This window comes from Liolophura sinensis, chromosome 10 (genome assembly GCF_032854445.1).
Source record: "Liolophura sinensis isolate JHLJ2023 chromosome 10, CUHK_Ljap_v2, whole genome shotgun sequence".
NCBI classification, from domain to species: domain Eukaryota; kingdom Metazoa; phylum Mollusca; class Polyplacophora; order Chitonida; family Chitonidae; genus Liolophura; species Liolophura sinensis.
In genome coordinates, this window is record NC_088304.1 from 18,774,322 (window position 1) to 18,798,665 (window position 24,344).

At 39.2% G+C, this 24,344-nt stretch overlaps 2 protein-coding genes across 2 annotated transcripts in view; both read right to left on the minus strand.

Moving 5' to 3' along the window:
* Nucleotides 1-6,196: 6,196 nt before the first annotated feature.
* LOC135476953 (beta-agarase-like) lies at nt 6,197-9,433 on the minus strand. Its single transcript, XM_064757100.1, has 3 exons — nt 9,194-9,433; nt 8,678-8,819; nt 6,197-7,674 (listed from the first exon to the last, which is right to left on the minus strand). The coding sequence occupies exons 1-3, from the start codon at nt 9,431-9,433 to the stop codon at nt 6,197-6,199; spliced, it is 1,860 nt and encodes a 619-aa protein (XP_064613170.1).
* Nucleotides 9,434-12,606: 3,173 nt separating this feature from the next.
* LOC135476234 (telomerase-binding protein EST1A-like) overlaps nt 12,607-24,344 on the minus strand; it is a 31,822-nt gene continuing 20,084 nt past the window's right edge. The window contains exons 15-20 of the mRNA XM_064756181.1: nt 23,388-23,564; nt 22,866-23,006; nt 21,823-21,973; nt 21,253-21,473; nt 19,212-19,293; nt 12,607-17,938 (exon numbers count right to left, since the gene is read on the minus strand). Coding sequence (XP_064612251.1) covers nt 17,808-17,938; nt 19,212-19,293; nt 21,253-21,473; nt 21,823-21,973; nt 22,866-23,006; nt 23,388-23,564 — 903 coding nt within the window. The 3' untranslated portion in view covers nt 12,607-17,807. The remainder of the gene's footprint in view (nt 17,939-19,211; nt 19,294-21,252; nt 21,474-21,822; nt 21,974-22,865; nt 23,007-23,387; nt 23,565-24,344) is intronic.

Genomic DNA, 24,344 nt, shown 5'->3' on the forward strand with positions numbered 1-24,344 from the left:
TTGCTGACAGGGATAAGACAATTTGTGAATGTAAGGCTGAAATATTAGATTTAAAATCTGAACTGGCAATCGCCAATTCCCTAGTCAGAAAAAGCCCAAAAGAAAATATGCGACAAAAGGATGAATTCCAGTCCCTTTTAGACAAAGCCGAACAATATGGTAGACGAGAGTGTCTGCGGATTTCTGGCCTTTCACTTCAACCAGGTGAAACGACTGATGATGCGGTGTGCCGACTTGCAAGTCATCTTAATATTGAAATGTGTAAAAAAAGATATCTCGCGATCACATTTTATTGGAAAAAACCAGTCCCAGATAATCGTTAGGTTTGTTTCGTACCGAACCAAATCTGAACTGATTAGAGCACGTCCATTACTGAAGAGCGCCAATGGTTACACAGGGGTGTATATAAATGAAGATCTCACTAGAACTAGGTATAAGCTCTTTAAAAGATTACTTCAAAAGAAGAAAGAAGGTGTGATTTTCTCGGCCTGGACACACGACGGAAATGTGTTCTATTGTTCCCAAGACGGGGGAGTGAAGGTGCAGGTGGCTTCTGAATGGGATCTCGAGAACATTTAATCAACCCGGACAAATCACTTTTCCCGTGCAGGATACAGGAGTGTTCATACTATAATCATTAAAGACAGCCGACCGATGTGCTTTCTGTATAGTAGCTCTGACTGTACATGCGTGTCTACTTACACAAAAGTGCGGTCTGCTGCCGTAACTTACGTAATAGCAGATAATATGTACGCTACTCCAACACAAACTGCTGCTCAATGTCTCTCTTTAAAACACTTGACTTGATCAACAATATTGTACTCACAACGAATTGGTCTTGGACAAGAGTGAGTTATCTACCCTGGCCGTGTAAATGTACATGTATATATACATATATCCATATATCTGCATAAGTAAGCCCGAAAAATTAAAAATTTATCTGATAGTTAAGAATATATAAATGTATATATGCATTTGGCCATGACACATTAAATATTCCAGTTGAATTACCGGATAAATTCCAAATTAAACTACAAATATTAGAGAACAATAAATATATGAAGTAGACGGGAAAATGACGTCATTATGTTTGTGTACCAAGCTACAGGGTACCAAAAGTGAAAAGTCACGGTTAACAAAACGTACAATCTATTTATATTGTCTTTGACCATTTTTCAGTATCCTTCCAGTGAGCCCAAATCGTTGTTTATCCGATAAGTAGATAAATAATTACCATTCAAAACTATACGGAAGATTGGCACTCATTTCTGATTAATAGTTGTCTCCTTTAGGCAAATCCCAATTCTCAATATATGAGTTGAAAATACTCACCTTAGTGATAATATTTGTAAACAAACTCTCATTGTTAATAACTTGTTTTTTTTCCTCATGATACTTTATTGTGCCAGTAACCCACCTCTCCCTATACGCTTCTGTCTGGGACTGGTGCTTCTGAGGACGTACTATGTACGCACCTTTACACCTCATATTTTTGGTGATTTTTTTTTAAATTCTTACTTGTATGTACTGGACTATGTTACACGTGATCTTACCGAAAACTACATGCGTAATAAACAAAAATTCGAGCTGTTATAAAGTGAGTACGATGGTAACCATCCTAGAACATGTGCTTCTTTCGTTCTTAAATGTTGTTACGTCATGGATTACCTGAGTCAATATCGTGTGGCAATCGGGACTTGGTATAACTTTTTGTGCTGTAAAAGTAGGGTACACCTAATCAAACTTATAAACTTGCTGAATGAATTAACAGTGATTTGTAATGCTACTGACTCTTTACTATTTAGTGTTATTATAGGTATTCTTTGTATGTTAAACAACTTGAATTACGTTTTAATTGTCAATATCGCATTACTGCTGCGATGCGGAGATATACATAAAAATCCAGGACCACCAAGCTCGCATAACTTAAGATGTTGTCATTTTAATGCTAGGAGCCTTCTGGCTCAGTCTGATGATCAAATGTCATCATATTCTAAGTTAGACGAAGTCTCGACCGTACTTGTTAAAGAACATGATTACGATATTATTTGTGTAACAGAAACTTGGCTTAGTTGTACCATACCAGATGAAAGAGTTAATATAGAAGGGTACTACATTATAAGGAAAGACAGAGATAGGCATGGTGGGGGTGTTGCCATTTATTGTAAGTCATCATTGAATATCACACGCAGATTAGATCTTGAAAATGAAAATGAAATGCTATGGATTACAATTGAATTGTTCAATAGAAGTGTATTAGTTGCTGTATGTTACCGCCCTCCTAACCAATCAACGGAATCACGGGATCTTTTTATTGATAACTTTGATTCTGCTCTCACTTCTGTTATATCAGAAAACCCACATGCTTTACTAATATTTGGGGATTTTAACGATCGCTGCACTGACTGGCATAAATACCATGATAAGAGTGAATTAAAAATGAAACTTTTCGACCTTTTGGCTGGAAAAAATTTATTTCAAATACTGAATGAGCCGACAAGATATACGGCAAGATAGTGCTTATTTATTAGATCTAATAATCACTGACAATATGAGATATGTAATAGATTACGGAGTGGCTTGTCCCATGGCTAATCTTGACCACTGCACGATCTATTGTAAACTGGATGTTCTGTGCAATGATAAACCTAAATCTTCTAAAAGACATGTATGGGACCTTAAATGTGCTGATATAGACCATCTACGTAACTTACTGTCTGTCTCACCCTGGGATATATGTGACGTTTTCACTGATATAAATGACGAAGTGTATGCATGGTCAAATCTGTTTCTGTCATGCTGTAAGGAAGCTATCCCAAATAAAGAAATTACCGTGAGACCTCGCGACAAGCCCTGGGTGACCAATGATGTGCGATATAAGTTACGAATTCGAAATAGATGCTTTAAAAAGTATAAAAGATCTAAAAATGATAAGATAAATTTCGCTTCTATATAGCCAGAAGGGAGGCCAACTCAGCCAAAAGAGAGGCAATTCGTCGCTATGCTGCACGTCTAAAGACCAAACTATCCGACCCAAATCTAGATACCAAGACTTACTGGTCTTCAATGAAATCACTGTTGGGTTCTAAAGTTAAACCTCCAATACCACCACTACTTGTAAATGGTAAAAATGTGTCCAGTGATATTGATAAGGCCAATGCTTTCTGTGCATTCTTTGCATCACATTCTGACCTTCCATCTCCTGCCCCCGACTTGCCGGACTTCTCCTTCGTTACTACAACTCGTTTAAACAGTATACAAATAACTGAAAAGGAAGTTGGTCAGTGTCTCAGTTCGTTTAATACAAGGAAGGCATCAGGTCCGGATGGGATCAGTAATTTTATGTTGCAGAGTACAGCAGGAAGTATAGTACCCTCGCTTACTAAACTATTTAACTCTTCATTACAAAACGGCGTCTTTCCGTCCGCGTGGAAAAGGTGCCGCGTTTGCCCAGTATTTAAAAAAGGTGATCGACATTGTATTTCTAACTACAGACCAGTATGTCTTCAACCATCGATATCCAAAGTATTTGAAAAAATCGTCCATAAACATTTATATCAATATCTTACGAAAAACAATATTCTTATTCCTCACAATGCAGGATTCAAAAGTGGTGATTCAACTATCTGTCAACTAACTAAAATCGTCCATAATATTTATAAAGGTTTAGACAACGGTAATGATATGTGTTTGGTATTCTTGGATGTGAGCAAAGCCTTTGACAAGGTTTGGCACACAGGTTTACTATTTAAGTTGAGGCAGATGGGTATTGGAGGAATGTTACGGGCGTGGATAAATGATTACTTATCTGATCAATCAATCTCTGTTTGCCTCAACGGTAAAGAATCTAGCTCGAATCCTACGTACTCAGGAGTTCCCCAGGGCTCTGTACTTGGTCCTTTGTTGTTTCTTATCTTCATAAATGACATAAATACTAATATTGAATGTGACATAAATATATTTGCTGACGACACATCCTTGTTAGAAGAAATTAAAGAACTACCAGTCTCAGAAACTAGACTGAACCGTGACCTTAACAAGTTAGCATCGTGGGCAAATCAATGGTGTGTCACATTCAATGCTCTTAAGACAGTTTATTTACTTGTATCATTAAAGGGAAATCCTTCCTATCCCAAACTGTATCTTAATGGCACGGAGGTGAAGAGCGTTCAGTCCCACAAACACCTTGGGATCTTTTTACAACACAGTGGGAAATGGGACGAACATATTAGAAACTTAGTTAATAAATGTAACAAAAAACTGAGTATTCTCAACCGATGTAAGAAATGCCTTACCCGAAAATGTTTGAAAACTCTATACTTCAGTCAAATAAGATCTACCATCGAATATGGTGACATCCTGTTTGACAACTGCGGTATAGTGTGGTCTCAAAAACTTGAAACAATTCAGCGAAGAGCTGCTCTTCTCTGTTCTGGGGGCCTACGTTGGACATCGTATAGTAAATTATTAAATGAACTAAGATGGGAACCGCTTTATGTGAGACGTAGATCCCACAGAATTCTTCTCTTCCATAAAATTATAAATGGGCTTTCGCCTCCTTATTTGAAAAAATTACTACCATGCGGAAATGAAGCTGTCGCCAGTACATACAATCTACGAAATAAGCACAACATCCGTCTTCCCAAAGGTCGTATCCAGTTGTACATGTCGTCATCTATTCCCCAAACAATTAAAGATTGGAATTCAATACCTCTCCACTTTCGTCATGACTCTTTAGAAAAGCTTAAATCCTATCTCAAACCTAGTTTTGTTGACAGCATTACTATTTCCGTACTGTACGATTCTTTTGTAACATTTTCCTCGATACTGCATTGTAGGATGCGGATGGGACTGAGCGCTCTTCACGAAGACTTATTTACCAATGGCCTTTCAGATGACCAGTCTTGTCATAAATGTAATTACAAATGTGAAAGTTCTCATCATTTTCTTATTGAATGTCCCGCATATGCCGCTCAAAGGAAGCACATGTTCGACAGGTTTACTAAAACGATTTCTGCAAATGCTCACTTATCTATTTTCCTTCCGCATTGCTCAAAACATATCTCAAATATTTTACTTTTTGGATCAAATGGCCTATCTCTTGAAGACAATAAAACCATATTCTGTTCTGTGCACAAATTCATTCAAGATACTCGAAGATTTATCCATCGTACTCACCAAGTAGTGCAAACAAGCTCCTTTTAAGGTACAAAGTGCTAAGACTGAAACCCATTCTTAAATCTGTTATATAATCGGTACTTAATGAAGTATATGAGTGTGTGCAGTATTGGACGCCTATGTGTATTGTAAATATGTTATTCTTCACTATCAAGTTTTGATTATATAAATGTATGATGTATATAAGTTTGAGGAGACCCCCTAGTGACCCATGGGTTGTGGGATATCCTCAGTAAACAAATAAAGAATTAAATTAAATTAAAAAATTAACCCCATATTACAATCTTATGTAAACCAGGCGCCTTCGTGGCCGAGCGGATTGGCTCATCAGCACATTAAACCATAAATAACCAATCAAATAAATCAATAATGTAACCCATGTCCATGTGCATCTAATCCAGCACCCTGCCAACACAAAAAGGTATTTAAATAGTCAATTATGATCCCTTCCCAGTAAATGCCATTTGCAGAGCTACCTTTATTGCGTATAGTGTGGCTGTGTGTAATATCATGTTTTCGATATGCCTCTGCCTCATTGGCGCGTCCCAGAGAGATAGAGGCATAAGTATGATTGGACTTGACTGCCTACTCCTAACAAGGAGACGGCTTCATTATGTCAAGGTTTATCACTGGGTATAAAGGAGACCAATCGTCGGTCACCATCGAACGCTATTCCGCCACGCCTTTTTATTCACGTGATATCGCTCAAGTGATGAAAAGGCCTTGTTCAAAAAGGTTACCTTTAAGCACTAATCATGATGTTTGGGATTTCTGAACGATATATAAAACCATTTGATTTCTACCCCTAGATGTTATAAAACACTGTCAAAAAACTCAACGATTATGTGGAGTAATTGTTTATTGTTTGACGATAAATTACTAGGACAATTTTCCCACAACACAACATGGGATCTGAATCAAAACTCACCCGACATAGATGGTAAATGTTTATTGAAGATAAGTAAAACATGTTAATTATGAAGAAAGTAAGAAGAGTTTTCGCACAATTTAGACAGTTTTACCCAATGATGCCTGGATTGCCATTTACGTCCCCAACGACAAGTGCCACGGATGACACGTAACCACCGCTTTGAGGGAACTCCAATCTGACAGTGTTCGACCCATGGTTCAAAACGTTGGTAGGAACGTTGTAGATGATGACATCCCACAGCGTGTCACTCTGATGCCTGTTGTTGTCAAACAAGGAGTAATGGTCGTTTATGCTGTGTCCATTGATATGGACAGACCTGGGGGTTGTGTGAGCTCCTTTGTTTTTGTTGCTAACTCCGATACGGAGAAAAGCTGAATGATGGTTGCCGCTGTTGGGAAGATTGACGGTGGCTTGGGCTACGTTGTTGTTGATGTGGTACACCTGATCCGTGGCGTAGTACGTGTGCTCTTCGATTGTCGGAGTCCTTCCAAAGTCGTGTCCAGTTTGGAAGGTGTAGAAACAAGTTGATTCTCCTCTTAAAGTGACTTTACCATCGTTAAGATGAATCGATTCGTTCTCTTTGAAGACTGGGTTTCTGTTGTTTTCCAGATAGATACAAGTTGCCCAACCGGCCGTTGGCGTTATCCATCTGTTGTTGAAGTTCAACTTTACCGTAGTTGAGGAAGAGTGATAGTTGTGTAGAAGTACGTATACCTTCTTAGTGTGAGGATCCGCCATGGCTAGTGGGGAGATCGTCCTCTCCGCCCCGTTATGTTGACTGTCCACTCGCAAGAACTGGTGGTTCCAGCCGAAATGCTTCCAGAATCGGTAACCTTTCGCCACGAATGTCTCAGCATGGTGAGTATCGAAGAGGCTTGCTTGTTCGAAACCATAATTGTCATGACTTAGAATAAAGGCCACAGCTGATTCCATGACGCCGCGGTGGTTGAGGAAGGTGAACATGTAAGCGTTGTGCAGGTAGGCGTACGCCCACTGGCTGACTGCGTTGGGAGTGTGGGAGTCCACGTCAAGGTTACCCAAGCCGTATTCGCTGACGATGAGGGGTACAGAGAAACCTCTCTTGTGATGAGTATAGCTGTGAACAAGGTCAATTATGGCCACCAGGCGAGCTTCGTTAGTACCAGCAAAACTGTGAGAGCCACCGTGGGAATGGAAAGAGTTGTAAGGGTGAAACGAAAAGAAGTCCAAGTGGTACAAGGACATGTCCAAAAACTGCTTGATATTTTTCCACACGCGGAAGTCATTTTTATTCGCGCTGGTGATGGCCGATGTATACGTAGGTCCACCGACTTTCACACCGTGGACTTTTGCCTTTAGCTTCTGGGCCATGACTCTGTGGAACTCTATGACAGTTTCCCACGACATATACTTCCACTGAGCATCTGGTTCGTTCATCACTTCAAAATAAGGCGGGTGTATACCTCCAGTGTAATGGTTTATGGCGTCGAACATCTGGGCCGCCATATCAGCCGCTGCATCGATATTGTTAGGGAACTGACCGCCATGGTGGGAGGTGTCCATCCAATGAGGCCAGTCTCCATGAGCTAGAGATAAAAAAAACATTGTTTTTGAAGCTTCTGCTGCTAGTGGTTTGCAAGAAGACCTTCAGTGACATTATAAACTTTGTGGGATCATTAAAAATGTGTTAAAAGACTGGCAAAATTCATGTAACGCAATCCCTGTCAAAGCCTTCGTGTCAATAATGTGGGCGTTTGTGCAGCCTAACGTTCATTGAGGGCCACTTTTCCCGACTAATATCGTGTGTACATGCGTAAGTGTAAAACTTAGTATTTTGCCAAAGGTAGGTGGTTTTACCTGGGCATTACGGTTCTCCCACTCATGAAACTGACCGCCTTTTTAAGAAAGAAAAATTTATGATTATGATGTTAAATCAAATAAATAACTTTTTTCTTACTTATTAGTAATGTAATTTGAACTGACGCATGCGCAACTTCCACTAATGATGAATTGTACGTGATAAAGCATTACATTCGGGGTCATTCTTGCGCGAATACTACAGGTGTAAACCTCGTCAACTTATGACCATGAGTACAATTATTTAACTTGTTTTGCGGATCAAGGCAAATGCGACAACCACTTTTATCTGCTTGCTGCCGCTATTCCATACAAAATTTAATTTTATCTAGACGTCGAAAATAGACATTACTATTGTAATCGTCAACCATAATGGACGTTCCTCGTCAATGATGGCGAAATCAATTTTCAAAACAACGTCCAGCATGAACTACAAAGGCATTAATAACATATATAGAGTGAGAAGTTAAGAAAGGTTCACATAAAGAGACGCACTCAACAGATTTCCATGAAATCCATGGAAATGCTCTTCGCATAAAAATTTAATCCGCATCCGAATCGTGGTTCAAGCCAAGTTTTAAAGTTATCGTTTAGCAAAGCTTGTATCTCAGTTGCGCTTTGAATGCAACTGTCCGTATATCCAGTGTTGTGATTGCATTCAAACACGATGAAAATACGGCTCCTAACCCCGGTTAAGCGAACATAGACACGATGCTATTCATCCATACAAACCTCTAATAACCATCACGGTGTCCAGATCTTTCCCATAGCCGTGGACATTTTGCAGGTAATAGTCAGCCAATTTTTTCCGCATGTTCTGGCTGTTAAAATGGTTCGGGTCTGCATATCCTCTTTGATGAGGATTTTCAGGAGTCTGGAACAAATAAGAAATCATCCTACATCCTAAATCAGAGCAAAATCACCATCGGAAACTGTTTCTCGCTTGGATTAATTTTTGAACACGAAATGGCATAAGAATGTGAGAAACTCTACTAATCTAAATGTTAAAATAAAAACGGTCATGTGACATGCTATCTGTCAAAACTGTATCTTTGGGGCCGGCAACCTTGTTTATTAGGATTTCTGATAGGTGATCGGTGGTGTCAGCAAACGTTTTCTAACATATTTTTTAAAAACCACATGATACAGTATGACTTTCTTTACCTTTAGCGACAAAAGAGTTCGAACTCCAAAATCTCCTAAGATGTCGCGGAATCTAACACATTTATCATCAAAAATATGTCTTACGTTTTTGAAAATATCACTGTTCAGATCTCTGTTCATCCATCGTCCACTTTCGGTGCCTATGTCCTTGTTCTTGGCGATTTGCCAGCTCTGATCCAAGCCATTATGGTTATCCCATCTGTCCCCCTCGAAGTGCGAGCGTTTGTTCTGGGAGAGGTACTCGGGGAAGATAGTAACCGTGTAGTCACTGATGGCTGGCGCAGCGGCCAACGCCAGAAGGAACGTGCACAATAGAACGGCCATCTTCCACAAGCTTGCTTCGCTAATGTATCAATCTAGAGGCGTCACGGCAGGATATATAAACGCACCGTGTGATCTTAACAGGTGCCAACCTTTATCATTTATCAAACTGTTCGACATTTTGAAAAACCTACTTGTATGGCTGGAATGACCTACGAATATTCATAATGCCTTTTGGCCATATTGCACATGTTGAGGACTTTTCTATGGTACCTCTAACGGTATTTTATTATTGGTCATCGACATTCAGGCAGGAGACTTATTACTTTAACTTCTGTAACAAGTTTTTTTGGGTATATGTGTGTATGCTTGGCCTTTACATAAATCATAATTTTTCAGTTATATGACGACAAGGGGTCATTAGGCGTGTGTACATATACTGTGTCTTCTTGTGGCAAGGCAAGTCCATGTCACCAAAGTGCTGCTGACACTGAAGTATCATGCCGAAAACACCAGGCAAGACACCTCACCCAATCACATTACACTGACACCGGGCCAACCAGTCCTGACTCCATGCTCAGTGTTGAGCAGCAAGCGAGGCAGCAACAAGTACCATTTTTAAAGTCTGGTGTGCCATGGATTTTCAGAACTCTATAAAAGTGACCAACGACATGTGTTTCCTCTATAAGCGTCTTGTTAGTACATGACTTCTAAATAATGTGTACTCATACGTCGAGTTAGGTCGTCAACGACACATCAGTAAATGCCGAGCGCTTGCCTTTCAATCCCTTAGATTACGAAGTGGGGATACAAATCCTCAGACACATTACCAGGTGGGAATACAAATCCTCGGACACATTACCAGGTGGGAATACAAATTTTCAGACACATTACGAAGTGAGGATACAAATCCTCAGACACATTACGAGGTGGGGATACAAATCCTCAGACACATTACGAGGTGGGAATACAAATCCTCAGACACATACCAGGTGGGAATACAAATCCTCAGACACATTACCAGGTGGGAATACAAATTTTCAGACACATTACGAAGTGAGGATACAAATCCTCAGACACATTACGAGGTGGGGATACAAATCCTCAGACACATTACGAGGTGGGAATACAAATCCTCAGACACATACCAGGTGGGAATACAAATCCTCAGACACATTACGAGGTGGGAATACAAATCCTCGGACACATTACCAGGTGGGAATACAAATCCGGCATTGTGCAGAGAATTTGTAGATTTCATCGCTCTCGTTGTTTGTGAGGATTTGGTGACAATAGGTGGTCGACGTTTGTGTAGTCTGTCCGTAGACGGGCACCTGTCTTCAATCAAAATACCTAAAAATACCTATAATATATACAGAACAATATGCACCCCAGTTAAAGAAATAATGAAATGCTCTACTTTTCCCAATGTAGTGATCTACATAAGGTGTCAAGGCCTTCCCCTCCCCCCCACCCCCCACTCCCCCCTTGCAGGAAGGCACTAGGTTTCAATATTATCAGCGTGGAACACTACTGATTCTCCACGTGTGTTTATACATGATAACCCATTTTTTTAGCCCTTCACAGTACTTTCATGTTTAGGAATTTTCGGTATCAAATTTGTTGATGTTGTCATTACTTGTACTGTGAATTGGATCTGATCAACCTCTTCACTGAGCTCAACAAATACCGTTGAGTCGGTGTCGTCAGTGAGACTGAAGAAGTTACCATGTCCAAACTAAATCCCAGTACTCGAGCGTTCCGATTTTGTTTGAAGTTAAAGACAGCCTTATGCCTATACGCTACCGTATGCCAGGTATTGCCCTTACCTTATTTTCTAAATCGGGGCCTGTTCCTGGGGCCGGTTGTTTAAAGGAGTCTTAAAAGATAAGCCAGACTTAACTGCTGATACACTATTGATTAACTCGACCCAGATAGGTAAGTTAAAAGCAACAACCTAGGTAAGGTGCCTTAAAATGTGTCTTTTTTTACAATCAGTTTAGACGTGAATCACTTTGAGGAACACCACTGGAGTTGTGGTTTGTATATAGCGCATAGTTGTACAGTTCGCGTGAAAATAGATCCTTTCTATGTTTTCTATTTTTTTAGTCACATATCTTCTTCAAAATGGGCGTTGGACACCAATCAATGAAATTAATCAAAATTTATTATCCGGATAATTCGCAGAATTATGACATGATATGACGTCAGGTGTCGATGGTGTAAATGCCAACAGTAAAATCTTTCACTAAATGTAAAATCATCGGTGATTGTAAAACCTTTCCTCCCACCATAATGCTAGCCGCCGTAATATAAGTGTAAAATTCTTCAGTAATCACATAAATAACTATATTTTATACATTTAAGGTGTTGTAATGTTGAAAGTGGATTTCAAGTAAATTTGTTCACAAACCAAAAAACTGAATAACAGGAGTAAACAGCTGCTTCTAAATGTCGTGAAATAACTGGGTTTTTGGGGGGTTTATTTTTTTTTTGGTTTTTTTTTTTTTGTTAAGCTTGTCCCAGTTAGTGTAGCTAAGTAGTGCAAGTCTGAAAGGAGTTTTGACTATTTCAGCAGTTTGTGTTGCCATCATCAGGAGTGTAACTTACGGAAACTTATTATACAGATTGAGGAGCCGATTTCACAACACAAATACTGACACAAGCCAAAATCTGAAATACGATTTTAAAGATTATTTTTTGGCCCTATAAACTAAAGTTTTCATCACTTCATAAATGTGGTCTTCTGACAAAAGTACCAAAATTTCACCCTCCAGTCCCGAAAACTGAGCATTGTGACAAACCTTTGAGTTTTAAGTCCGAAATGGCTTTCTGGAATCTGTCCCTGGCCTGGAATCACGAAGCTATCATAGACCTTGTTATTGCTTACGTAACAAGGTCAACATAATGCCTGACAAAGTAAATTCAATGTAAGTTATTTTAAAACAAAGCACAGCTTAAATAAGGGAAAGGAACGTATCATATCTAATGATTTGAATTTTGACTTAAGTCTTAAGACCGCTTATGGAATATAGCCCCACTCCCACCCCCCACCCCCACCCAGGTGCCGGCAAATATGATGATTAGTGCAAAATCGCACTTAGCCGCTAAGTCCACAACGGCAGTTAACCGTTTGATTCTGGGAACTAGCACCAGATCTGTCTCTCACGTTCATAATGAAGGTTATACAAGCTTGTAAAGAGAGATGAATAACTAATAACGTGACATGATTAGATCAACAAACAACTTTTATTATTATTATACATGTATGTAGTACATGAGTTTTCTCTGAACAAAACGTCACCAATAAAACAACAAACTGTCTACCTGAAGTACAATTTCAACTGAAAAAGTCATTAGTACATGTGTATTGGCAAAACTCCTCCGATTTTAGGTAGTATTTTTTACGGCAGATCTGTAATTTAGCACTTTTTCGATTATTAAACTTATTCAGATGATAGGTGATGTGTTGACAAACATCACAGACAGTAACACAATCTTTGATCAGTGAAAGTAAAAATCTAGACCTTGTGCGCATCAGCATTACAGGGGGTTGTACGAGATGCCATAATTAAATGAACCAACCAAAACTATGCGTGCAGGTATGTTCACTTGCTTTATAACAATTTAACCCCTCAAAATGCTTTAAAATATAAGTCTTCTTTAGTAGGTTTTAGCATAACGACAAATACAATGACGTCAGATCTTTCGCAACCACAAGCGACCAATTCAATGTGAAAATAGCTATTCTGTATGCCGGAATACGCATCTCGTGAATAAACGTCAAAGATGATCATGAAGTCAGACGTCAATGGGCTTAGCCTTTACCTACGCCAGAAGATTCAAACATTTCACTCCGTTTAAAACTTTAAAAAAAAAAAAAGGGAGGGACATTTTTACAGGTACAGTTTTAATATACACTTGTGAAGATGACCTTAATTTCAGGTAGTTTTTTCCTCTAACAGCAGGTAGTCAAAATCCAATCCGCTAAATATATAATTTCCAAAACGCACTGGTTGTACAGAACAACGTTAAAGCCTGGGCCCAAGGATCACCAAGTTATCTTAAACTTAAGCCTGACTTTAATAGTCTTAGCATGTAACATTATTCCCAAACTTACTTGTGTACTTATTTTCAATTTTGTCAAGAAAGTCGTGGTCATGGCAACTCTAGGTATTAAAATAAAAATTTCTAAGTAACAATTTTAGAGCGGTTGTGAAGCTAAGACAGACTAAGTCTGACTTAATACGACTAAGACAGCTTCCTGATCGGGGGGATTTGACTTTAAAGATCAGAGTAAATGTGGTCTGAAGACTTTGTTGAATAAGCATTATATTTCATGCAAACGATGTAGGAGAGGTTGTCGTTTTCTTTTACACAAAGCATTGATAAATAAAAAGAAGTGTCAACATCTAAAACATCTACGACACTCGCAAGACCGCAAAGTTGAAATGTTGAAACGAAGGCAGAGTTGATATACTACATGTATGTCATGAAATACAAAAATTTTGAACTCATGTCCTGTTCAGAAAAGCTGCTACAGAAACTGGGCACCGTATAGTTCGACTGACCATATTCCATAACGTTATCTGTGGTGTGTTAATGGCAGATACTATACTAAACAGCATCTCAAATATCTAAGGTTATGTTAGAAAACAAGTGGGAATTTGTGTTAGTCACAGCTCTGTGAAAAGATCATAGAGCCCCATTTAACATAAACTTATCTACAAGTTAACTTTAAAAAAAAAACTTTTTAAAAAATCTGATTTTTTTAACAAATGTTTCCTGAAAATGTCCAGTTTGGGGGAAATTTTACAGGTATAACATCTAAGAAAAATCACTAACATTGGCCAGGATTAGCAAGCACAACTGCAAACAGACTGTGGTCATTAGAATTAGCCTTCACATGCCTCAGGGCATTTGAGTGCTGACTCAGACATAAGAAGTACCAGTCACTAACATACAAGAACAGTCACAATATGACAAACCTCAGTAGAAAAATTTAAGTTAATTAATCATATATATAGAAATGAAAGCTAATTAATTACAGCATAAATTGCCAATGCGATTACTGTACTAATTTCCACATTTAATTTACAGATATAAGCGTGATGAATACATCTCAACCTCATTATTCAATAAATTAAGAATGCACATGTACAAACTTTAACATTTCAACTCGTGCTGAGGCAATGGAATATGATCATAAAGGAAATTGGTAACATTACACATTTAGAAATCTCTCCAACACACAAAAACCTACAAAATATCTTACAAAATCAAACATTGCAGAAACAAATCAAGAAATAACAGTTCACAATGAAACAGAAAAGTTTATTTCTTTAGGTTAGAAAATCATATACCAGCATCTATGAAAATCGACAAATGTTTTGATAAATTTGTGCACAGATCCTTCCAATGGAAAGCGAGCTGATGACTTAACCTCAGCACTAATCCAACACTTCCTAGTCGAAGCAAACACCTAGCTGAAGCGCTAAATGTTAAAATGACATGAAATAACAAGTTTCTTGAAATCAATCCACACTAACAATTACATCTTACATCTTGAAATTTCAAAATGAAACAATCTGGCTCTATAACCAGTCTCTTACAGCACCTTTTGGAAGTTTCCAATCATTCTAAACTCAACTGAAAAAAACCATTAAATAAATAAAAGAGACAAAAAGAGAATAAAAAAGTCTACACTGTGATGTAATATTCTTCACCAAACAGCCAGCAAAGAAATATATCCATGTACAAACTGGTATCATACAGCACAAACATGTGAAGTAAACCCTTTCATAAACAGAAACATGTATATCCCAGCTGTCATATGACCTTCATGTACAACCACACAAGAAAAAAAAAGGTGTAAGTTCAAAATAGGGATAAAAACTGTCTACACTATATATGTACATTTTCAGCATGCATATAAATCAGTTCAATAGGATGCACAACGCTTGCCCTAAAGCCTTAGGTGCATGATTCACAGGTTTTGGTGATGAACAAATGATTTTCCATTATTCCATCTGCCATGAACTTAGAATCTGCACGATTTGGTACATCAAGGGCTCCTCACCAAACACTATGTGTCAAAAGCTTTGTTAAACTTGTCTAAGCCAATCATGTCATAAATTTTTCATGTGCATGCCTCAATGCTTCATTTCTCATTAAATCATTCTCAACACTTGGGAGTGATGGTAATACAAGAGCCCTTGTAACTTAGTTGCCACTGAGGAACTTCCTGTTTTTGTTACAGTTACAGCTAACACAGTGTAGCACTGGATTTCTCACCTAAACATTATAAATCATTGTACATGTACTTTAAGTCATTACTCAAGCCTTATTGGTCACCATTTTTACAAACTGTATAAATAAAAAATTTTAAGATAACCATTGAAGTTCTATCTGATACTAGTACATGTTCACCTGCTTGGATCCGCAGGAAATGGGGACCAATAATACATTTATCACTTCAACTGATAACTTTACAGGTATACCACTCAAGGCCAATAGCAAAGTTTCCAGTTCAAACTCTATTGTCGCTAAAGGTAAAAACAGTTCTACTGTATCATGTGACTTTCTCCAGCATATATGTACTCGAAATAACCTTTTGTAAAATGTTTTTCAGGCGTCCGTGTTACCTGTATGGAAAATGTGAGCAAAAATAGTTGGCCAACATTTTCTGACAGGTCGCATGTTACAATAGGACTTTTTTACCTTCACCGATAAAAGTTTGAACTCGAAACTCCCCTATTCTAGTCGCTTGTGGTGTTCTCAGTTTCTCAGTCCACTGATGTGAAATCTACAGGCAGTTTAATATATTCATATACCCAAAAAGGGCTGGTCATTTGAATATGTAATATTTGTGAAACTTCTACACAAATTTTTAAAATTTAAACAAAGATCTAAATGTGTGTTGTAGTGAAGTTAACTCTCCCGGAGTTTACCACATGTGAAATGTTGTCTGCAAATTCTAAAATGTCTACAAAACTATCACGACACACTGCACCAAAAATCCAGACCAAACAAAAACAAGCATTCTGCACATCTACACAGTTCACAATCAGTCCGAATTATTCTGAATAGCGGCTGCAAGTATCACAGTTATGAACACCTGTAGTTCCTGAATGCAAACATTTCTGTAGTTCCTGAACGCAAACATTTCTGTAGTTCCTTTCAAAGTTCTATTTCAGCACTACTCTGTGAAGTTCCATGGTCACTGTAAACTTCTCAACGTCATCATCTAAAGTATATGACAATGCACTACTCCAAGACTTTTCTTATGAGCTCTGTGGTTGCTGTAAACAACAGCCACAAAATTCCAATTTCAGAGGCATTGCATGACATTCACTGATACATTTTTTAAGCCTTCAAGTCATGATTTGACTACACTTGTGCTCTCACGTGCCATAGTCGTTTGCATCAGGCCGAGATAAACTCGCAAATTTACACACTTTTTTTTTACCTGTAGTCCCAACTGATGGTAGAATTCACCAGCTTATGTGAAATGGTAACAGTCACTGCCATTGACTGCCATCCTGCCTTCAACAATATTGAGGAATGACCAGTTGAAATCATTGTCATGACTTGGTTTTTAACAGCAATGACCAGTTCAATTCTTGGACACATGTTGGTTTCAGTTGGCTGATGTCTGGATAGAAGCCAGTCCCAAACGCTGATGGCAAACAGATGTGGTTCTGAGCCATCAGGTACCCATGCTGCTTCTCCAGGGGGTATTCGTGGGGTCAGCCATGTGACTATAAAGTACTGAGCCCCTCCCAGGAGTTGCAGGCGCTTTTGTCAGTTTGAAAGACTAATGTTTGTCTATTACCTGTCTGTGTGCTGGAGTTAAATGTACTCCACTGTGCAGGACAGTGTCTACGTCAAATGTACTCCACTGTTCAGGACAGTGCCTAAGTCAAATGTATTTCACTATTCAAGACAGTGTCTAAGTCGGATGTACTCCACTACAAGGACAGTGCCCGAATGGTATTAGTCTTCCATTCTTACAGGAGCACAATTCTGCAAGTCAGCCAGCGCTAACCCACTGTTGTTATTGTACCACTTCCACCTGAACTTCCAATCTGCAGGGTTAGTAACGTTAAACAACGACTGTGTGGTTGTAACATGATTCAGACTCAACCAAACACTTTTCCATTCAAATCTGAAACATGTAAATTAACTCATCTGCTCTCCTTGACAGAACCTCCTCCGCCATCAATATGGAATTCCTTGCAAACGTGAGCAGTAAATCTGATCAGGGCACACACCCCATGAGCAAGACATCAATGATGATTGACGGATGACAGGTCATTGCAGACCTGCCCACTACTCCACCACATGCTCCTCCTCCTCCTCCTCCTCAGTTTGGTCAGGTGATTCTAGCTCCTCCCAATTTTCATCATGACTCATCCAGCCAGCTGAGAGGCTTACTTCAGGTGATGTTAGCCCACTTGAGAAAGGAAGGGATGTCCTTGACTGGTACATTTCTGGTGTGTGCCTTAAGACGCAGATTGCGGTCATCAGTCAACAAAACCACATCCCTCTGTAACCTGATTGGAGTGTCTAAAACAGGAACAAAAAAAAAAGTCCAGAATCTGCTTGTTTAATCAAGCTTACACAACAATCTCACTATGCTATTTATATTCTGCCAAACACAAACATTACACACGAAGTTAAGCCTATCACTTCCAGATTATACATGAAAAATCTGTAAAGCAAGGTGAGCATTTTCTTCATAGTCTCATCTCTGGCAACTCACCCCGGTGTAATCGTAAAGATCACCAGATTAAAACAGAAGATGCCCACAGTGACAGCTGACTAGTGCCTTACCTCCAGATCACTTCCAGATTCTACATGAAAAGGAATTTTTATGGGCATCTTCTGTTTTAATCTGGTGAACATACACTCACAGCCCACAGTGACAGCTGACCAGTGCCTTACCTCTAGACTTGGGCATGGTCTAACATATACGCACAGCCCCCAGTGACAGCTGACCAGTGCCTTACCTCTAGATCTGGGCGTGGCCTAACAGACACACACAGCCCACAGTGACAGCTGACCAGTGCCTTACCGCTAGACTTGGGCATGGTCTAACATATACGCACAGCCCCCAGTGACAGCTGACCAGTGCCTTACCTCTAGATTTGGGCGTGGCCTAACAGACACACACAGCCCACAGTGACAGCTGACTAGTGCCTTACCTCCAGATCACTTCCAGATTCTACATGAAAAGGAATTTTTATGGGCATCTTCTGTTTTAATCTGGTGAACATACACTCACAGCCCACAGTGACAGCTGACCAGTGCCTTACCTCTAGACTTGGGCATGGTCTAACATACATGTATACGCACAGCCCCCAGTGACAGCTGACCAGTGCCTTACCTCTAGATCTGGGCGTGGCCTAACATACACCCACAGCCCACAGTGGCAGCTGACCAGTGCCTTACATCTAGATTTGGGCATGGCCTAACATACACGTACAGCCCACAGTGGCAGCTGACCAGTGCCTTACCTCTAGATTTGGGCATGGCCTAACATACACATACAGCCCACAGTGACAGCTGGCCAGTGCCTTACCTCTAGATTTGGGCATGGCCTAACATACAAGTACAGCCCACAGTGACAGATGACCAGTGCCTTACCTCTAGATTTGGGCGTGGCCTAACATACACCCACAGCCCCCAGTGGCAGCTGACCAGTGCCTTACCTCTAGATTTGGGCGTGGTCTAACATACACACAGCCCACAGTGACAGCTGACCAGTGCCTTACCTCTAGATCTGGGCATGGCCTAACATACACATACAGCCCACAGTGACAGCTAACCAGTGCCTTACCTCTAGATTTGGGCATGAAGTCTCTGGCTACATCTTTACAGTAATGAAGACAACAGGACAAGATCAGGTCATCATTGACACCCTGAAATAAAACAACACGTGATGGTCAGAAGCATTTCATGGACAGCATGTAGCTGTTTAATACATGGGCCAATAAACTGTAAAAACTTCATGATTGATTTCACGGCATTACCAGCTATTAGAAGTTACACATAGAATATGGCAACAACAACTACTTCCACATGTAAAATTGTCAATTGTTTTTCAACTCAACAATTCCAACAATAAGCACCTAATGTGTAAATCATAAAAGTGTATCAAATTTCCAACCAAAATGTGATGCCAGTTAATAAGTCCACATGCATTAATGATGATTAATATTAATTTAAGTTTGGAAACAACTACACAAATACTTAACGTACCTTCTCAATAATTACAGACACTCCCTAGCGGGTAGAGTCTCCCATGAAGCATTCACAGCCGGCCATACTGGCATGAGAGCTGGTCCAGCTGGAGTACAGGGCTACCCCAGCCTATAAAGCAAGCCTTGCCTCACAGCTTACACACAGCAACTCACTATGTAATTTTTCAGTATACATGCTTGTTTACAAAGTTTAAAAAAAAAAAAACCCAAGACAAAAATACTGACGCAGGAAGATCAACCTAGTGAAAATGTATTTTTGCCCTTTCCCTTCTCAAAACACTCACCAAGCCGTCTTCCCGGCTTTGTTCTACAAGCTATACTATCTGATATTTGAAGTCAGTGGTTGTGTGGCATTATTTACAAGGAACCATTCAACACCCCACTGCATTAGGCATTACATCTGTAGGGTTGTCTTGAATCTACTGATCGCTTTTCTTACTCCTCGCTCGTTTATGCGGCCCATATAAGAATGGAACATGGATGATTGCGGTTTGATGGATGAATTAATAATGCTGCCTTTACATATGTGGATAAAATGCCTGTTACAGTAAAGCATGCGTTTCCGAGTTGCAGGCAGACTTTTCATTTAGAAATGACCATGTGTCTACTTTGGCGGGAACATGACATAAATCTGACAGCTGAGTCTCAATGAGGAGGGAGGGGCAAGAGTTTCACCCTTTTTAGATTAATTTAAAAAAGATAGTTTGCAACATTTTAGCATGAGTATTTCAAGAAAAAGATGGTAGTGCATGTTCATTCATGTATATATGTCATTCAATTAGCTAAACAAGGCTTTACACTTTAAAATGCTTTCAAAGTTCATTGTTACATACCAGACGACTTTGACAGAATATCAATCACTGCATGAGGAGTACGTATTGCTGCGAAAGGCATTGCTAATTTGAGTACATAAAATATGTTCGCTCAGAAAACAAAGTTCAAGTGGTTAGGTCTAACTGAAAAGTTGAAAGGCCTGATTTCCCTCCCCCCTCCCCCCTCCCCCCCCCCCCCACAAGAATACAAACCACATCGATTTCATCGGGCACCTGCGAGACTAGAACATGCAAGGCTCCACACACAAGACCATACACATATGTTCTTTGTCCTAATAAATGTCTAAAGTGAACAGAAGTATTGCCAAATTCAGATCATTACAAACGCGTGCTTTTGTTTTTTAATCTTAACATACATCGCAACACTGTCCATCTCTGTCTCTTACAAAAGCTCAATGGCACAAAAAGTCAACCTTTAAAAACCCGGCACTGTGTCTCTGCCCGTCTTGCCAAGCTGTTGAGGCTCACTGAGGTGTGACGAAAACGTCACTAGTGTCACTGACTGACTACCAGTAATCCCCAACTACCCACATAGAGTTTACCACTTAAGACAAAAGCCCTCGACAAGGCATCATGGTATACAGTTTCAGAAAATGCATTTGTAATTACTGAGAAGGTACAGTAACTCCATATTCAAGCATTTTGCATCTTTGCTTACTACAACATGTTTATACTTTTATTTTACTTAACACTCTACTCAAAAAGAATTAATCTCAAAAATACTTCTCAATTTTAAGGAGACTGTCATAGGTACAGTTCTCCACACAGCTCTTCATTTACTCACACTGCCATCAGTTTCTTCACTGCGGAATGATATGGTCTCCAAAGTAGAGCCTTTTGAAGTGAGGGCCTTGAGGTGGGGGTTTCGTTTCTCGAACTCATTCTCTAGCAGCTGAACAGCCTGTTTGGCATGGTTACTCACAAATGTCATGTGTTGCTGATGAGCCACATCGTTGGGGTGACCTCGGAGGCCCCCTTTTGTCAACCCATCTAGCTCATTGATAACTGGAACAGGGAAATGCAAAATTCATGAAAAACTGAAATAAATAGACTATTTACTGTTGATCTGTAGGAATTAACCAGGTAGCAAAATTTCCATTACCTCAAAAAAACGAGGATTAAAAAAGGTATTTACAGCAGTAATGAGCAGCTCTAAATCTATTACGTCGGTCTGTCAGTCAGTTGGTCGGACGATCAGATGGTTAGTAGATAGTTGTCAATGATCATGCAATACCAAAACAACATTAAAACTACACTGTGTACATGAAACAATGTAAACATTATCAGATCTCCAAAAATTTAAAGACAATCACTCATTCATGAAGATTACGAATCAAAACAGTCCAGTACGTACCGACCAAAGGCACAACAAGGGTGAACTTTTTACTATTCACAAGTTTCTTGAGTGCAGTCAGGTAGTTTATGAAGCAGTTGGTGTCTGGAACAAGGAACACTGGGCAGACCTGCAGCTCTATGGCACGATGCCGGTGCTTCTCCAAGATAGCCTGAAACACAAAACTCAGTTTGAATACTTTGTAACGTTTCAATTGTACAAAACATAAATGTGTAAAAATTTTTTTTTTTTATTTTTTGTGTGTACATGAAGCAACACAAATTTGACGCCATCATGTATAATTACAGCCTACCAGTACCTTTAACTCAATACTGCGCCATGTGTTCACAAACCACACACATGTATGGAACACCCCCTGAATATTGAGGAACACAATCTACATACATGTCTGTGTACATGTAAGTACATGTACCATATTGGAAACTTAAGACCTGTCCACAGCATGAAACTGCGAAACCCACTCAAACGTGTCCATGGTCAAAATTTGTAAAATCTGGTCAAAATACCAACAAAAAAATTGAAGCAAGGCTCTTTGAAAAATAAATCAGATAATAATAATAAGGAAATATGCACCAAAATTTAACACTTCATTGTACTTCACCTAAAGTTCGGTGTGTAAGTACATAATGTATATGAAGGCCTTAAAGTAACACTTTTTATCTCAAGACTTCAGTTTTTCTGATAGAAAATAGCTTAAAACTTCACAAAAAAGTCTTACATGGCCTTATATGTTGGATGAATAAATCACAATCAGGTTAAATGTGTCATTTAAAAAATGCTAAACTTTAGAAGAAATCCAGTAATTTAATTAGTTATTGAGCTATGCTCACAAGATAATGCCACACAAGCAGACTCATACAATGACCCACAACTCACAAAAGCATGCAAATTAATACATTCCCACTGCATTTGCAAAGGCAGTAAAAATGTTTTCATAAGAGCGCCGTTGAAAAGACCTGTAAGATTACCTGCTGGGTTCTGAAACTAACAGTAATATCCATTTGAATTTAGCAGATTTCCTCCCCACTCTCCCAACCACTCACCTCTACATTCTCCTTCTGTTTAACTTGCTCCTGCACCCGTCTCTCTAGCTCCTGTTTCTTGGCCCTCAGCTCTCTCACTCTGTGTTCCCCTTCCTCCCCAGTCTCTATCTCTTCCTCACTTTCAATGATCACATCGTCATCCTTTAGTGAAAAGGCCACATTTGACTTTCAAAGAAAATTTCACCAGAACAAAAAAAAAAAACTTGGTTCAGGTCACAATTGTAATCTGACAGTAAATGTCATGGGAAGTACACACATCTGTAGAAATATTGTTACCAAATTATTCATAAAATACAATACACATACTTTCAATGCACTGTTGGACAACTTACTTTATTTTATACTAGTCACCGTTAAAGCTGTTAGTGACATTTTCCATCTATCATCAAAAGAGTTTAGACCTATTGAACGAACAATCTTAGTTTTCCTTTTCAAAAATGTACATCACATATAGAGCATGCATCAGTGAGATCTGGAGTATGGAGATCATGTAGATATTTCACCATCCAGCAAGTAACTTACATCAGGCTCATCTCTGTCTTTTGACTCGGTCTCTTGCTCACTGTACTCTACAGAGGGCGCCACTGAGTAATACTGTCTCGTCTCCACATTGTATGCCAGCATCGGAGGCTCAATACCACACAGGTAATCCGCAAACGTCTGAAGTTTCTGGATTCTCAAACAGTCCTTGGCAATATGCTGGCACAAAGAGACAACAAAACAGAAATAACACTATCTCATCAATTTCTCATGCATGAGTGCCTCTCCATCTACACAAACCAATGTTTTAGCCACATGTATAACCACACTGTGTCAATTCTTAATGTTGCAGTCTAATGCGACCATTCCAATATAATGATAAATTGCAGGAACAACGGCTCTGTTTGAAAATGACCTGTACACACTCAGCACAATGGAAAACACTGCATGTATATCACTCTCCAGGATGCTTCCCTACACAAGCAGCAGTTACATGTCACGATATCTCTAAGTACGTGTGTACACATACTGATAAGTACATTTTACCTGGTGAGTGCTAGTACTGTATTATATACCAACATTTTGTTCTTAATTGATTGTTTTTTTGTTGTTGTTGTTTTTTGTTTTGTTTTGTTTTTTTTCTCAAATTTTTTTTATTTACACGAGTGGTCTATTTTGTGAATGAAGAGAACCACCAATCTTTGAAGTTACTGAAGAGCTTTCACAGAGTGCACACTTGTTTTTTGTTTTGTTTTTTTCTTTCTCAAGAATTTTTTATTTATATGAGGGTGGTCTATTTTGTGAATGAAGGGAACCACCAGTCTTTGAAGTTACTGGAGAGCTTTCCCAGACTGCATATTGCATATTGGTGGGAAAGAAGTGATGAATATTACAAAGAGTAAAGGATTACAAGAGCGACGTCAATTGCTTATCATCACCAAAGCCCCATGAACATGGAGAGCAAAGGGAATCCCCAAACTCCCTGCCCAGGGCTCACAT

Coding starts and splice junctions, on each gene's coding strand:
- LOC135476953 (XM_064757100.1), bottom strand. CDS start 9,433: ATGGCCGTTCTATTGTGCACGTTCCTTCTGGCGTTGGCCGCTGCGCCA. Junction 8,820..9,193: donor ACAGTGATATTTTCAAAAAC/GTAAGACATATT, acceptor TATTTGTTCCAG/ACTCCTGAAAATCCTCATCA. Junction 7,675..8,677: donor CACCGTGATGGTTATTAGAG/GTTTGTATGGAT, acceptor TTTTATCTCTAG/CTCATGGAGACTGGCCTCAT.